We start from the raw sequence: 14,918 nt of genomic DNA, 5'->3' as shown, positions 1-14,918 counted from the left end.
TCAGAGTTTTGTGTCTTCTCTCTGTGCACAAAATATATCTCAGTAAACACTGACTCATACGTTTGGTAAACATCTAATGATTGTGGGGGAAAAGGCACTTGGATGAGACCTGGGAAAATGTGGTGAGTAAGACATGATTTCTTCCCCCACAGGACTCACAGATGAGTGAATCTGCTTCTTGTCCTTAATATTGTAGGTCCACAACCAGACTTCATTAGAAACTCAACAAATGCTCATTGTATATTACTTAATGATGCTGCTGCTGCTGATGACAATGATAATGATGATTAGCATTTATTGTGCTTATTTCAAGGAACTAAGAATAATGCTGGAAAAAAATTTTTTGATGTAAAATGTCTTTTGTTTTAAGCATGTGATTTTAAGAACAGTTATCCACTTAGAAAAACCAGAATGTTTATAACATATATTAAATTTTAAAAATTTGTTCATATCATCAGCACTGTGCCTCTTTGGTTCTCACGGCTCAGCAAGTTATTTTAGCAGTGCAAAGAACCTATTCCATTTCCTGTAAGGAGAACATTGTAAATGTCGGTGTCCTTGCCTCGGGAATATTTGAATTCCCTCCATTGTGCTTAAGAGATAAATTTTTAATTAATGGCATTAGCAGAAATTACAAAAAGAATTTATTTTTATAAGGGATCTGTAACATTTTGGTTGCTTACAAAGTTCTCATATATGATATTTGCAAGGTTTAGCAATGTTTTTCTTTTTTGTGACTGATTAATATTTTTGTGAATCACAATTAGTTCAGGTTCAGGGTGTGGGTGACCGTTGTTGACACTTGTAACTGAGGGTGAGCTCTGATCTGTGTCGAGAAGGTGGATGCACTGGAAATGACACAGGGCTCAGGACTGTGTTCTATTCCAGGGCTCGTAACCCTACAGTGGGCAGATCTGGGGAAGCCACTTTGTCACTCAGGTCCTCAGATAGCCTTGGAAAATGAAAATTTTACCACCTCAAAATGTGATTATGATAGCTGAAAATTACATGCCAGTTGTGGATGCCTTCTTTTTGTAAACTCTTTGGGTAGGTTATGGGAAAGGGAGTCTTGCTATTCATTCACCATTCTTTCAACATTTCCTGATCACCTCTTGTATGTCCAGCACCAGTCTAGGTGTGTGGGACCCACAGAGGAATAACTTCCCTTCCCTGCCTTAACGAACAAGTGGTAGCAAAGGGACACAAGTGAAAGTAAAGACAGGATGATTAAGCCATTGTAAGTGTAATGAATGATGAGGATGCTAATGCAACATAGAGGAAACACCTTACCTAGTCAGGTGGGGTGAGAGTGGGCAGTGTAGGCTTCCTGGAGACATTACCCAGAGCAGGTAAGGTCTGAAATGAACTGTGTCGAGTCAGTTGGAATTAGCCAAAGGAAAAAGAGATGCAGCTGGAATAACTTTAGAAAAGTCATGGAAGTAAGAAACAAGTTGGTAGGAAGAGAACTATGAGCAGGATGGTGAAGATGAAGTTTGCTTGTTTGTTTTTGTTTGTTTTCATTTAAAGTCATATATTGCTAGGATTATACAATAATAAAACCTCTTCTGCTTCTGCTTGGTAGAGAGAACACAATTTTGTAACTTTAAGAATGGTATTTGTGTCTAAGAATTCAAAACAAAAATATGGGCACTGAGTGGGGCTTAACCTTCTGTAAAATGTAATCAAAGAATTGTTTCTTTTATCTCTTGGAATATAAGATATTGTTGCATCTCTTAACTAGTTTCTCATTGTATTGAATCAATAGTTCTCATACCAAAAATCAATCAAACAAAAAGAAAAAAAAAACAAAACAAAAAATACTGCATGTTACTCTGTGATTCTGGAATAAAACTACATAGAACTCTCAAATATTTTGGACAGGGACATTTGCATATGAATGATTTTAGCAAATCTGCCCATTTATTTATTAAACATAAGATGAAAAAGGGCTGGTAACTGCCATTCTTTTCTACACCCTGGGCAGTAATTCTCCCTTTTAAACTTGAATAACATTTCTCAAATGGCTCTATGATAGAATGTTTCTCTTTCAGTCTTCTGGTTCTATTAAAATTCTGGATTTTTTCCTCTTTCTATGTCTCTATCTCTTGTTAGAGAGTTGAGTTCTTGTTGTGAAGGCTGCAGAATAGGTGAATTTGGGATGCATTTAACAATAAAAGATAATTTATAATGTTGCTACATAAAATCATAAATATGTTGGGGTGACTACTAAATAATAAAGCCACCGAAGCATATGCTAAATAACACTAGTAGACATGTCAGATTAATTAACTCTTTCACAGCTAAGCTGAAAATACAAATGTGATAGAAATGCCCAAAAGTAGGGTAGGAAAGAAAGTGTCATGTTCCTGAATTTAAAATATTTTCAAAATTAAAACACGTATTTATTTCTGCTCAGAAAAAAAAGACAAGAAAATTTTTCTTAACTTTCTTTAAAAATAATTTTTTTAAAAATTGCAATAAGAAAAATTTGTAGGCCTAGAATCGATGTTTGGATCTCTTCAAAAGAATGGAAATTTTCCAATGATTGATCATATATGTTCCCCTAAAAAGACCCTCAGATGTGAAAATTGAGCAGGGTTCCTCGAGATAGTGCATAAGATTTCAATACCTAGAATTCTACATTGGTCCAGCATCACTACATATGTATTTGAAAAGCTGAGTTCCTTATTTCATTTTAAGGGAAGACCATGCCTCAAGATGTGCAGAAACCCAACATGTGATAACTTAGGATATAAGGATGAGCACAATACTGTTTAATACTTGTGCTCCCTCCCTCCTTTCCTCCTTCCTTCCTTCCTTCTTTTTTTCCTTCCTTCCTTCCTTCCTTCCTTCCTTCCTTCCTTCCTTCTTTCAGAGCTGTTTTGTTGAAACTTCCTGAAGATCTGGACAACTCCATCTTCTCAAATGTATTTAAATCACAGCAGCTCTAAAAGGAACAGCTATAAAAGAAAAAATACTAGATTCAACATGAAGTTATTTTTAAAATGCATGCAGAAGGAAAATGATGTTGGATATGAGTGTTTTCATAACATACAGGAGATGTTGTCAAATTTGGTAATCATGTTTTCTTTGACATTAGTTTTGAATCATTGTAATTCAAGTATCTAGAATTATTTTGTTGATGTTACTGTAACTCTTTTGCAAACTCTCTGAGGTGGGTAGGCTGCAACTTTAGCCAGTCTCCAGGAGAGGTTGGAATGGCATCTCAGTTTACATCAGAATTTCATTCATGCAGCCATGAATGAAATGTAAACTGCCTACTGTAAAACTATTTACATGCCTAATTTTATTCTCTTGCTATTTTACCTGGAAATGAATTATGCTGAAAACCAAATTTAAATACAATTGAACATTAACTAGAAGTGAACAGGCAAATCAACTCCTCTTCCTGAATCTCCCATTTCTGTTTATACTTTTACCATTCTATTCATCTACTCTCCAGAGCTGGAAACCTTGAGTTCTCTTTTAATCTTTCATATCCCTCACTCTCATACCTAATTGGTCACAAAGTCATGAAATAAGTCTCTAATTTTGGTTTTGTTTATTTGTACCCTGAACTAGTTTGGGACTTTACCTTTCAATCTTGATCACTACCGAAAGAAATGTTGGCTTCCTGGCTTTCTTTCAGACTGGCCTAAGGTATTCTATATACATTGCCAGTTGAATTCCTTAAACCTGCTTTAATAATATTATTATTCTGCTCAAAAACATTGCATATAGCTTTCTTTGTCATTCTAATAGAAAAAAAATCCAAATTTCCTTAGCCCAGAATTTATACATGCTCATGCAGTATGAAATCCTTTATTAGTTTCAAATTCCTATTATTCCTTTAATCCCAGCATCTAGTATATAAAAAGATGCAAAACATGTTTTTCAAAGTGTTTCCTGCCTTTTAACTTTTTACATAACCCCTTTTGCAGCTACATCTCTCTTTTTCATACATCAAAATATATCCTTCAATATCCAGCTCAAACATAACATTTTATGCATCCTCCCTGATCTCTTTCATATGAAATGAAAACATATTCACTCACTTTTCCATTAATAATACATTGAGTTCTTGCTATGCTTCAAATATACAAAGATGAATAAGATACACTGCTTCAAAGTACTTACTGTAGGACTTTTACAAATAAACAGTGTAACTTCATGTGATCAGTATTACAATACAAGACTGCACGGATTCCAGGGAGGTTCCAACCAGGGTATAAAGTTAAGAGCCAAAGAAAGTTCTATTGTATAGATGAATCTTGAGTGTCTTGAAAATAATGTTAAGTACTGCAGTCAGAGAATAATACTATAAAGACGTAGCAGGTTGAAACAACCAGGAGTATTCAAAGAACAGCAAGAAATGTGGCTTGGATTGAGAGTGGATATAAAGATAAGGTGGAGACAACCAGAAATAATATTTTTAACAAATATTATGAAGTATTTGTTATGTCATGCTAAGAAATGTGCCTGAAATATAGTCAGCACTCAATAAACATGTATTCAATGAATGAACAAATGAATCATTTCATCTACTGCTAGTATATTAAACTTTTATCATTAAATATTTCATAGTCAATAATTTTAAGTTTGCACCTAGGCTTACTGAAGAAAAATCTTTATACATACTTTGTGTTTCACTGCTCCATATGTACTACATATGTAAATTTTTAACCTATTAATGTAAAAATTAGAATTCCTACTGATACAATAACCAAAAGTTCAGAGTTCTTAAAGTTAAAATATATAAATAAAATGTTCACATTTATTTGTGTTTTTCTTTTTCTTTTTCTAGGGTCAGACATTGTACAGTGGTTAATAAAGAACTTAACTATAGAAGATCCAGGTAAATAAATCATTTTCCCATTGTTAGAATTTTGTTTTTTTTTGTGGTTTTAAGAAATGTGTTCCCTCAGGGCTCATATGGAAAGCAAACAAACTTCCTGAAGACTTATAATTAAATGTGATATATGCTTTTAGAATTTGCACAAGTTTCAGGGTAATCAACATATATTTAAATAAAATTCAGTATATTTTTACAATTGAGCACATACTTAAATATAATGTCCCATTTTATAAAATAGAATTTAAATGATTGACAATTGTTAGAATTTATGAGCTGAATACATGTACTTTACTAATTATACGTACAATTTATAGCAAGTGATTATGAAGTAATGAAATTTCCCTTCATAAGCCACATGAAAATAAGTCTCTCTATATTTAAATTTTGCCTTATCTCTGTGTTTACATGAGGTTTGTAAACAATATGTTGTTAGTAATTCTATTTTTTAAAATCATATCAAAATGTGAACTTATTCTTCTGCCTACATGCTATATTATTTTAACGTTCTTAAGTCATAGACTCATTCACTGTGGTGGGCATTATGTTTATTCTATGTCAATAAATTAAACTTCAGAGTTTGGGAATAATTTCTACCAGCTCACATTTTGTATTGTCCAGAGTGGATTCCTGTATATATATATGAGGCATTTAATGATTTTTTTTGAAGTATTATGTAAAAGTCTATGTGGCAAATAGTTTACTTCACTGAAAAGAAAATGAGTGGTTATTGTTTAGAGAAGATGCTGAGAAAACAAGAAAAATATCCTTTAAAAAACAGGGATTACAGTGAACTCCTAATGACATGGTGGAGAAGGATGGGGTAGATTAAACTATTCAATACTCCAGCCTACAGATTAAAGAGGGTTTCAGCATGGATTTGCTCCTGCCTCTGGCCACCACCAAATTAGAATGGTTTAGGAATAACAGTGTGTGAAGATGCATTTTCTCCCCCTCATTTTGAGCCACCTTTAATAAGCCATGCATTCAGAAAATTTAGCTGTAATTCCGAATGCAAATGCTGTGCCTACTCCCTGCCCATTGGGTACATGAGCTCTTAAAACGCATATTCTATCAGGTTAAAGGGGATTAAAGCAAGTAAAGATAAAGCAGCTACTGCTAAACACCATACTATTATTAAGTGAAGAGATAATTATTAGGAAAGGAATCTACAGATTTACAAATTTCACATTCAGCCTCACCTCGCTGGGGCTTAACTTTTATAAACTGTAACATCAGAAAGATGATTCCTGTGCTAAAATAAACAGATTGGCACAGTCATTGAGAACCAGGGAACTACTTATTTTTACAGAATTTTATAGCATAAAGGGTAAGTGGATTCAAAAGAGTAATTTTATTCTGTAAGTTTAAGACAGAAGGTGTACTTTAGAAACAGTCTTAGAAGCAGGAAAGAGATTTAGTGATATAATAAGCTAGTAAGAAACAATCACTTTATAATTTTCCACATGGGAAACATTTAGCTATGATGTGTATGAAAAACTGGTTTTTTTTTTCACTTGGTTAATACTTTAAGGAAGTTGTAGAGCACCACTATAACATGAATGAAGAGTGGTAGCTATGGCAGCCTGAATGATTGGTATTGTTTTGTTTGTTTCTTTGAACGAATGAATTCACCATCTACAGAGTGCAATACTGTGTCCCAGGTTTTTAAGTATAGTAAGAAGAATCATTCATGATTAGTGTGAATATGAAACAGATTGTGCACAAAGAAAATAATTCAACCTGGCACCCTTAGTGATCCCAATTAAATATGGTCAACAATGTAACAGACATCATGAAAGTTACTTTGAAGGCTGTGTATATGAAATCAAACATACTATTTTGGAACTGCTTATGAAGAGAGACTATATGGTTATTATAATGCCTGGTTTAATTTTAATCTTATCAGCTCCCTGAAGGTGTTTTAAAAATGAGAGAGAAACCCGTATCTGAACCAATGAGTCCATGTTATTTGAAAATTTAGTGTATAATATTTTATGAATAAGTATTTAATACCTTTTCATTTCCAGCATAACAATTCAGCAATTTGGCTGAATATTTTACTAGAGATGTTAGTACTATTAGATTATTTGGTCACATTGTAGTACTGTTTTAAAATAAAGCTGGATTTGAACTTTTAGTTAGAATTTAGGGTTGTTTTTTTTTAATTTTGGATCATATGCACATCTATATTTACATATACATATAATATACGATAGGACTGATCTTAAATTTCTGTTTTCTTCTACTTCTTAAGTCCATTTCTATAATTTATATTTTTATTTTTTTCTAGGATAAATGTTTCTTCATTGATTCATTCACTCTTTCATTCTTTTAACAATTGTTTTCTGATTTCTTACTATGAACTTGGCCTTGGGATTGCAGTAGACATTTGAACATTCCCTCCTTGAACAACTTGGTTGTCTTGGCTTCCAGGATATCCTACTCACCTGGCTTTCCTACTGTTTCACTGATCACTGGGTCTTAGTCTTTGGTGATAGCTGTCAGGCTATCTATAGTCACTATTTGGCTGATCTACAAAGGATGGACTATCCCAGATTTCTGTCCTAGGTGCCTTTCCTTTCTCCATCTACACACTGTTGCTAAGGCTTTAAATAACAGACATACGCAGAAGTCTCTCAGATTCATGGCTTCCACACTGACCTCTCCATGAGGCCAATATTCATTTAACCAGTACCTACTTGATCTTTATCTTAGAGGTCAAATGCAACAGGATCAAGACCTAAATCTTGTCCCCCCACTCCACCCCCACACCCAACCTGCTCCTTTCTGTCTTCCCCAGCATAGTTTCAGTTTTTGTCTTCTGTGCAAAAACATGGTGTGTTTGTCCATTTGGTCAAACTGGCTTTGTGGTCTTTGAGGAGTGTTTTAAAGTTTTCCTTATATGGGTTTTGCACATTTCTTATTAAATTTATTCCTAGTTATTTTATATTATGTTACTATTATATGTAAATCTTTTCTTCTTTTATATCTAGTAATTGGTTGCTATTTGCATATGTATGTGTGTATGTATATAATTTATATGTATGTTATTGATTTACATATGCTAACTTTATATATTGCTACTTTGCTAAAATCTCTTATTTGTGTTAATGTTTTTGACTGCTTTATTGCAAAGCAAAAATACTTCTTCTAGGAGTTTTTTCAGGATTGGTTGTTTAGGATATATGGTTGTTCACTTCCTGAGTCCTTGCATATCTTCCAGTATCTTTTGTTGCTTGCGTGCATGTTGACAACTTAGCTAGATAAAGAACTGAGATGTAATTTTCTCTTTAAATTTTTTGTAGCTATTGAGTCATTGCACTCATGCATTTGATATTCTGGCAAAATATGAAGAACATTAATTTTCTTTGTTTTATCATTTATCATTCAAAATTAGTTTTTTCCCTGCCTGAATGCTTATAATGTCTTTTGTCTCCTTGAAATTCAAAATTATATTAGCAGGCAATTGCCAGTGTTTTTAAACTTTTCATTATTTTTGTGTGTATTTGTTATATATATAGATTCATTTAAGTCATTTGATTTACTCGTTTGAAGATAGATTTCTTTTTCTGTTCTATTACTTAAGCCTCATTTTCTTCTTTTCTAAAATGGATATAATTGTGCATACTAGCTAATGCTTTACTGTGGATTAAATAAGTCATATATATAAAGTAGTTATTACAGTGTCTATTATATAATTACTCAAGAAACATTAGCATTTACAGTTATTTTTATATTTGTAATTATTCTTATACTTATTTAATTGTTGTGGTTTAAACTGTTCTTAAAACAACATTTACTTGTCTGCTTCTCTTCCTTCTTCCCCCAATTATCATTTTCTTCTTCTTCATTCTTTGCTTTTACCCCTTCTTCTTTTTTCTAGGTAAACTATTAAGTTTGTACACTGGCATTCATTCTAATTTTCTTCAGTGACAGTTTAGCTCTTCACTGCTGCTAATAAAGAACATATTTATTATTACATTTTTAAATTTTTATCACATTTATTATTTTCTCCAGTCCCTATATATTTCAGCCCACAACTTAGCAAGGTCTCTTCTAATCTTAATGCATTGTCTTATAAACAACCTTTCTTTGCTTCCAACATCCAAGTTATTAACTTTTAATACTTTAAAGTGTGTTTTAAAATATGTTAACTTTACCTCATTTTATGTCTCAGAAATATTTGCGGGTTTTTTCCTGTGCTTTTTCTAATTTTTTTAAACAAAAAAGGTTCTATATAGGTTCTATATAGGACGGATTCTTTTTGGATAATTCCATACCATAGATTCTCTCTTTTGCAGCTGGACCTGGGGAACTGGTTAATATATCTTTGCATTAATTGGTTAGTTTTTGACAGACTGAGTGTAAGAGTGGGGAGTGGGCTAAAGTTGTGAGCAATCCCAACCTCAGGACTTGATTGTGGTATCATATTGTGTCTGAATACAATGAACCCTTTCTCTGGGCCACATTTTAATGCTCATATTCAGCTTTGCCAGTTGGCTAGCTACTTGTAAGGTGTGGCTCTGTCCAACTTCTGTAGTGTTTATACAATGTATAATCTCTGAAAACAATGGGATGAAACTAGGAATAAATAACAGAGAAAGAAATGGAAAATTCACTGATATGTGGAAATTAAACAAAATAATCTTAAAAAACCAAAGAGTTAAAGAGGAAATCAGAATCGAAATTAGGAAATACCATGAGGTGAATGAAAATGAAATGCAACATACCAAAAATATATGGTGTTCATTGAAGATATTGCTGAGAGGGAAAATTATAACTCTAAGTGCTTACATTTAAAAAAGGGAAGAATTCAAATTAGAGACCTGAAACAGGAAGTAGACTATGAAACCCAACTCAACACAAAGCAGGAAGAAGAAAGGCAATAACAAAGGTTAGAGAAGATATAAATGAAATAGAACACAAGAAAGACAATCAAGAAAAACAAAAGTTGGTTCTTTGTAAAGATCATCAACTCTGATAAACCTTTAGTTAGCCTGAAAATGAAAAAAAGAACAATGATACAAATAATAAAAAATCAGAAATTAAAAGGGAACATTAGTACTGACCGGGCTTAAATTAAAATATATATATATAAGTGGATACAGGAAAAACTGTATGTCAATAAATTAGGTAAGCTAGGTGAACTGGATAAATTCATAGAAACAAACTACTGACCTTGAGTCTAGACTAAATAGATGATCTCTGCAAACAATTACTAGTATAGGGATTGAATCAATGATCAAAAATCACCCAAAAGGAAAACCCAGGAACAGATTGTTTAACTGGAGAATTCTACAAACATTCTAAGACTTAACTCCAAATCTGCTCAAACTCTTCAAAAAAATTGAAGAGGAGAGAACACTCCCTAAGTCATTCTATGAGGACAATATTACCCTCATACCACAGCTGGAAAAAGATATCACTTGGAAGAAAAGTTCAGACCAATATCTTTTACGAATATAGGTGAAAAATTCTCAATAGCATACTAGCAAACCACATATAACAGCATACTAACAGAATTATACCCCATGGTCAAATGGGATTTATCCCTTTTATGTAAGATTGCTTAAACAAAAGAACATCAATTAATACAATAAGTAACATTAACACAATGAAGGAAAGAAAAACATACATGATCATTTTGAGGCAGAAAACGGATATGTCAAAATACAGCAAGTTTCCTTGATAAAAAAGTCTTAGAAAACTAGGAATAGAAGATTACTTACAAAACATCATAAAAGATACTCCACCATACTAGAGAGAAGCTGTCCCCACTTGTAGTTTTACTCTTGGTGCAGCCCCATGCCAGCTGCTTTTGGATACTGTTGCTCTATTGCAATGAACAGGATCCAAAGTAGTGTGCTCCCTTCACTCTTAATTCTACTCTCCCCACCCTAAATTTAGGGGGTTTATCGGTGATCTGCTAGAATCATGCCCATGTAGTCCTGTGGTGCTCTCTCAGGAGGATGTTGCAATTTAGGCCTATGTATGGGATATTAGTTAGACTTTGGGGCATCCACTTTGGAACTCTTCCCTAATTTTTAGTGCCAATACTGTTTTCTATTTGTGTCATTTTTTGTAGGGTTGATAGATACAAATTTTACTCATGTTGCCATCTTGTCAGAAGAGTTGGTGTTTGTGTTAATACCTTTTATCTACATCACTAAGAATCTAGAAAAGGGCACACACAAATTCAAAGCACAGACTAAATTGTATTGGTCTTAGAGTTAGAGCTTAAATAAATATTAAATATCTATTAAATAAAATTACTCTCAATTTCATAGAGAGAAAAATTGATGCATCTCAATTGTTGGATAGGTGCAGGGAGATGGGAGGAAAATCTGGCCCTTGGTGAACATCCATCCACATTGGCATCCATTAAAAGCATGTTGTTCACCACCAGTGTCTTCAGTTGGCAGTCCAACCATTGACAAGACCTGTTGACAAGGTGATTTCCTGTCTGTTGACTCTTTACTTCTGTGCAATAGTGAATGATCTGCTCCTCCTACCTCAAACTGGGAAAGTGTGATGTGCTTCCTAAAGCCCTATACTGTTTTTCTTCTTTGCTCTCAGTTGCAAATGAAGATAAATCTACTGCTCTCTTGAGCTGAGAGACACTTTGAAGTTGTCCAAACATCTTTTTACCTCGACAAAGCACACACAGCCCTTCTTCCAGTGTGATCTCTCTGAGTCCCAAGTCTCTGTGTGGGAAGTAAGGAATAGGAACTCTCTTTCATTTCTATAATTGTGCTTGATTTCCCCATTGCCTGAAATGTTATTCTGTTGTATCAATTACCTTTTGCTGTGTAACAAACTATCCCAAAATTTTAAGGCTTAAAATAGACGACCATTCTATTTAGTTCATGATTCTTGGATCAGCTGGTCAGCTCTTCTGGCTTGGGTCTGGTTGGCTGAATTCTGCCAGCTCTCAGATATGTCTGTGGCTGGCTGGTGGCTGGATCGGGATTTTTTGGCAGACCTGGCACTTGGTAGGCTGTCAGCTAGGTGCCTCTCGTTTTCTCACCCTTCAGCCTGCTAGGCACTGACCTCTTCTCATGGTGTTCTCATGGTTCCAAACAAAGCACTTACTTTGGCTCACGTCATACTTACTTTTGTCCAATTGGCCAAAGCAAGTACAGTGGACAAATTCAGTACCATTGGGCCAATCCGGGCGTGGTGAGGAACTATCAAAGTGTGGATGCCCAGAGAGTGAACAAATTGGAGCCATACTGCAACAATCTTCCACATCTACATTACTTCTGTCTTTCAATTCTGTCCTTCCACGGTAGGTCCTGCTATCTTTTGGTTTAAGTTTATAAAATTTACCCTCCAGAAATGCTCATTTTCTCTTAGTAAGCATACTTCAGGTCAAAATTATGAATATTTTGAACAAATTCATAGAAATATAAAATTTCAGTGAAGTCAGCAGCCTTCAAAAATTATTAACAGTAATCAATAATTCTTAGCTGTCACACCCACTCATTTGTGGTCTTTGCTGCCTGTCACTAGCAGGGTCACACTTGCCAAGCTCTTGAAGCAGTGCTGAATAAGTTGAGGAGTACCTAAGGCCCTCAGCCTTCTCAGTGGCTAAAGTGTGAAATGAGTCTGCCTGTGACCCCTAAGTATTCCCTGAGTGCACCCAGCTTGCCCCATCTCTCTCCTTCTCTCCATCAGCCCAAGCTTCTTGAGATCCCAGCATTCCTTGAGAGGCATCCTGACATTGAAGATGGGCCATGGGCTTTGGAGTCAGGGTTGGGCTTGAATCTTGATTCAACTATTTACTGGCTACAGAGCACTGGGAAAGTTATTTAATTTATCTACCTTTTATTTTTCTTTGTTGGTTAAAAATGCTTTTAATTTATATTTCTATAAATTTGCTCAAAATATTATCCATAATTTTGACCTAAAGTATGCTTACTAAGAGAAAATGATGGTAAATTTTATAAACCTATACCAAAAGATAGTAGGACCTACCATAGAAGGGCAGAATTGAAAGACAGAAGAAATGTAGATGTGGGAGATTGTTGCAGTAATACTGTGTTTTGTGAAGTTTAAATGAGTCAACATGTAATTATGGCAAAGTCTTGATTTTATTTTTAAATAGGCTAGACTCTTAAATGTTGAACATTTACAAGCACATTTAATTTAATTGAATTATTTAAAAAATATATGTAATACTTTAATCACCTTCAAATACAACCTATTCCATGAAGCCTTCTCTCAATAATTCAGGCCACATTGGCTTTTCTTTAGCATGAACTTTAAAAGTAGTTACATTTGGTACTACGTAAGTTAGTTGTTGAATTGTTTTATCTTTTACTTTTATTTCATGTATATTGGTATTATTACTTCAGTTGAATCCTTGCAACTTGGCAGACACATATCCTCTCCAACCACCAAATGAAGTGCCAAGATTAATAGGTACTCAATAAGCATTTGATTTTATACTACTGGTAATTTACTAAAGTGGCATCAATTTAATGATAACCTATGAATCATTTTTTGTTCTCCTGAAAATATAGGAAAGGGTGAAAAGAAAGGAATTAAAAATGGATTGTTCTTCATCTGAACTAAATCCAGTGTAATAGAAATGGCTTAAATTCAGATAGAATAAAATTAGGAATAAATATAGATATCCCCAGTATGAACTGCTTTTGAAAGAGTTTCAAATTTTCTTCCCCAAGTTGTATTATCTCTTGTTCAAATGACCAGTACAAATTCAGTTTCAGACATCTCCACCAAATGTTTTGCCTACACATCATCAAACAACCAGATTGAATAACTTAATTGTCACTGAATTAATTGAATCAATCCATTAAATTCAACATTATACAGAAAGTCTGTCATCTTTCTGTATAATATTGAACATAATGGATTGCCACAAGTCCTCTGGAGAAAATGATCTAAATTCTTTTAATGAGTTTAACAAAACTCCATTACAATTTGCCTTTCTGTTTCCCATAGACATGGTTAGACTGTCTGTGAAATCATAGCCTTAGAACACAGGGATGTGTAGAACTGGGAAAGTGTGTAATGTTTTTGTTATCCTTGATAATGTTTTGTGCTTGTGAAGTATTATATGCTTTTCCACATCATTTTTATATAGGTATTTAAATTAATTATCACATTATCAGAAAGTAGCCAGAGCAGACATTTGCAATTAGAAAATCAAATAAAGGAAATTTATGCAAAGTTACATAAAAACTTATTCTAAGAAGCAGAATCTAGATCTCTCAATATCCTTACAGTGTGTCTGCTCATTTTTGAAAATTTCAGACCTGGATTTGCTTTTTCACAAATAGTTGGAAACCCTCAGGAGGGCGTATGCCTGCTTGACAGGATGCCACTTTACACAGTGCTTTTGAATATAGTTGTTTTTCCTGGACTTGTTGCATTTACCAATTGCAACTGGGCATACCATTTGTTAGGATGCTTATTTCCTACATATTTCAACTCATATGTATTATAGGTATAATAAAAAGAGATCATTTCTGTATGCTTTTCAGATTGTTTCAGAAAACAATCTTGTTTGTGTGTGGGGAGGATGCACACATTTAAAACACCCTTGCAAATAGTCAAGACCCTTAGGAGCTTATAAAAATACACACTTTATTGTATATTCTGCAAACTATCATTCTAATATGAGATAAATAAGAGCAACCCTTATATAAAAACATTCTGGGTTTCCAAGACATCATTTAACTCTTCTGATTATAATATGCAAGAAATCATAGATTGGAGTCATTGCATACACCTCTAAACAAGATTTATTAGTATGACCCAGTGTTTCAGTTTCTAGGCTACTAAAACAAATACTGTATAATGAGTTGGCTTAAATAACAGGAATTTATTGGCTCCCAGTTTTGAAGCTTGGAGCAGTCCAGAATTGAGATGTCAGCAAGGTGTTGCTTTCCCCCAAAGACTGTAGCATTCTGGAGCTGGTTGCTGGTGCCCCTTAGTCCTTGACTTTTCTGTCACATGGCAGCGCATGTAGCAATGACTTCTCCTTTCTTTCCTGGGTTCTGTTGACTTAGAGCATCTGGCTGTTCCCCATGGTTTC

At 34.0% G+C, this 14,918-nt stretch overlaps 1 protein-coding gene across 3 annotated transcripts in view; it reads left to right on the top strand.

The window, feature by feature from the left end:
- The window catches only part of RGS7 (regulator of G protein signaling 7), a 565,752-nt gene that overhangs the window by 396,229 nt on the left and 154,605 nt on the right, over positions 1–14,918 (top strand). For all 3 annotated transcript variants that reach the window (XM_037822014.1, XM_037822002.1, XM_037822011.1), the window contains exon 4: positions 4,805–4,855. In XM_037822014.1, coding sequence (XP_037677942.1) covers positions 4,805–4,855 — 51 coding nt within the window. The remainder of the gene's footprint in view (positions 1–4,804; positions 4,856–14,918) is intronic.

This window comes from Choloepus didactylus, chromosome 2, assembly GCF_015220235.1.
Source record: "Choloepus didactylus isolate mChoDid1 chromosome 2, mChoDid1.pri, whole genome shotgun sequence".
NCBI classification, from domain to species: Eukaryota; Metazoa; Chordata; class Mammalia; order Pilosa; family Megalonychidae; genus Choloepus; species Choloepus didactylus.
The sequence above is the reverse complement of the archived record's forward strand: the minus strand, read 5'-3'. Positions and strand labels throughout refer to the sequence as shown.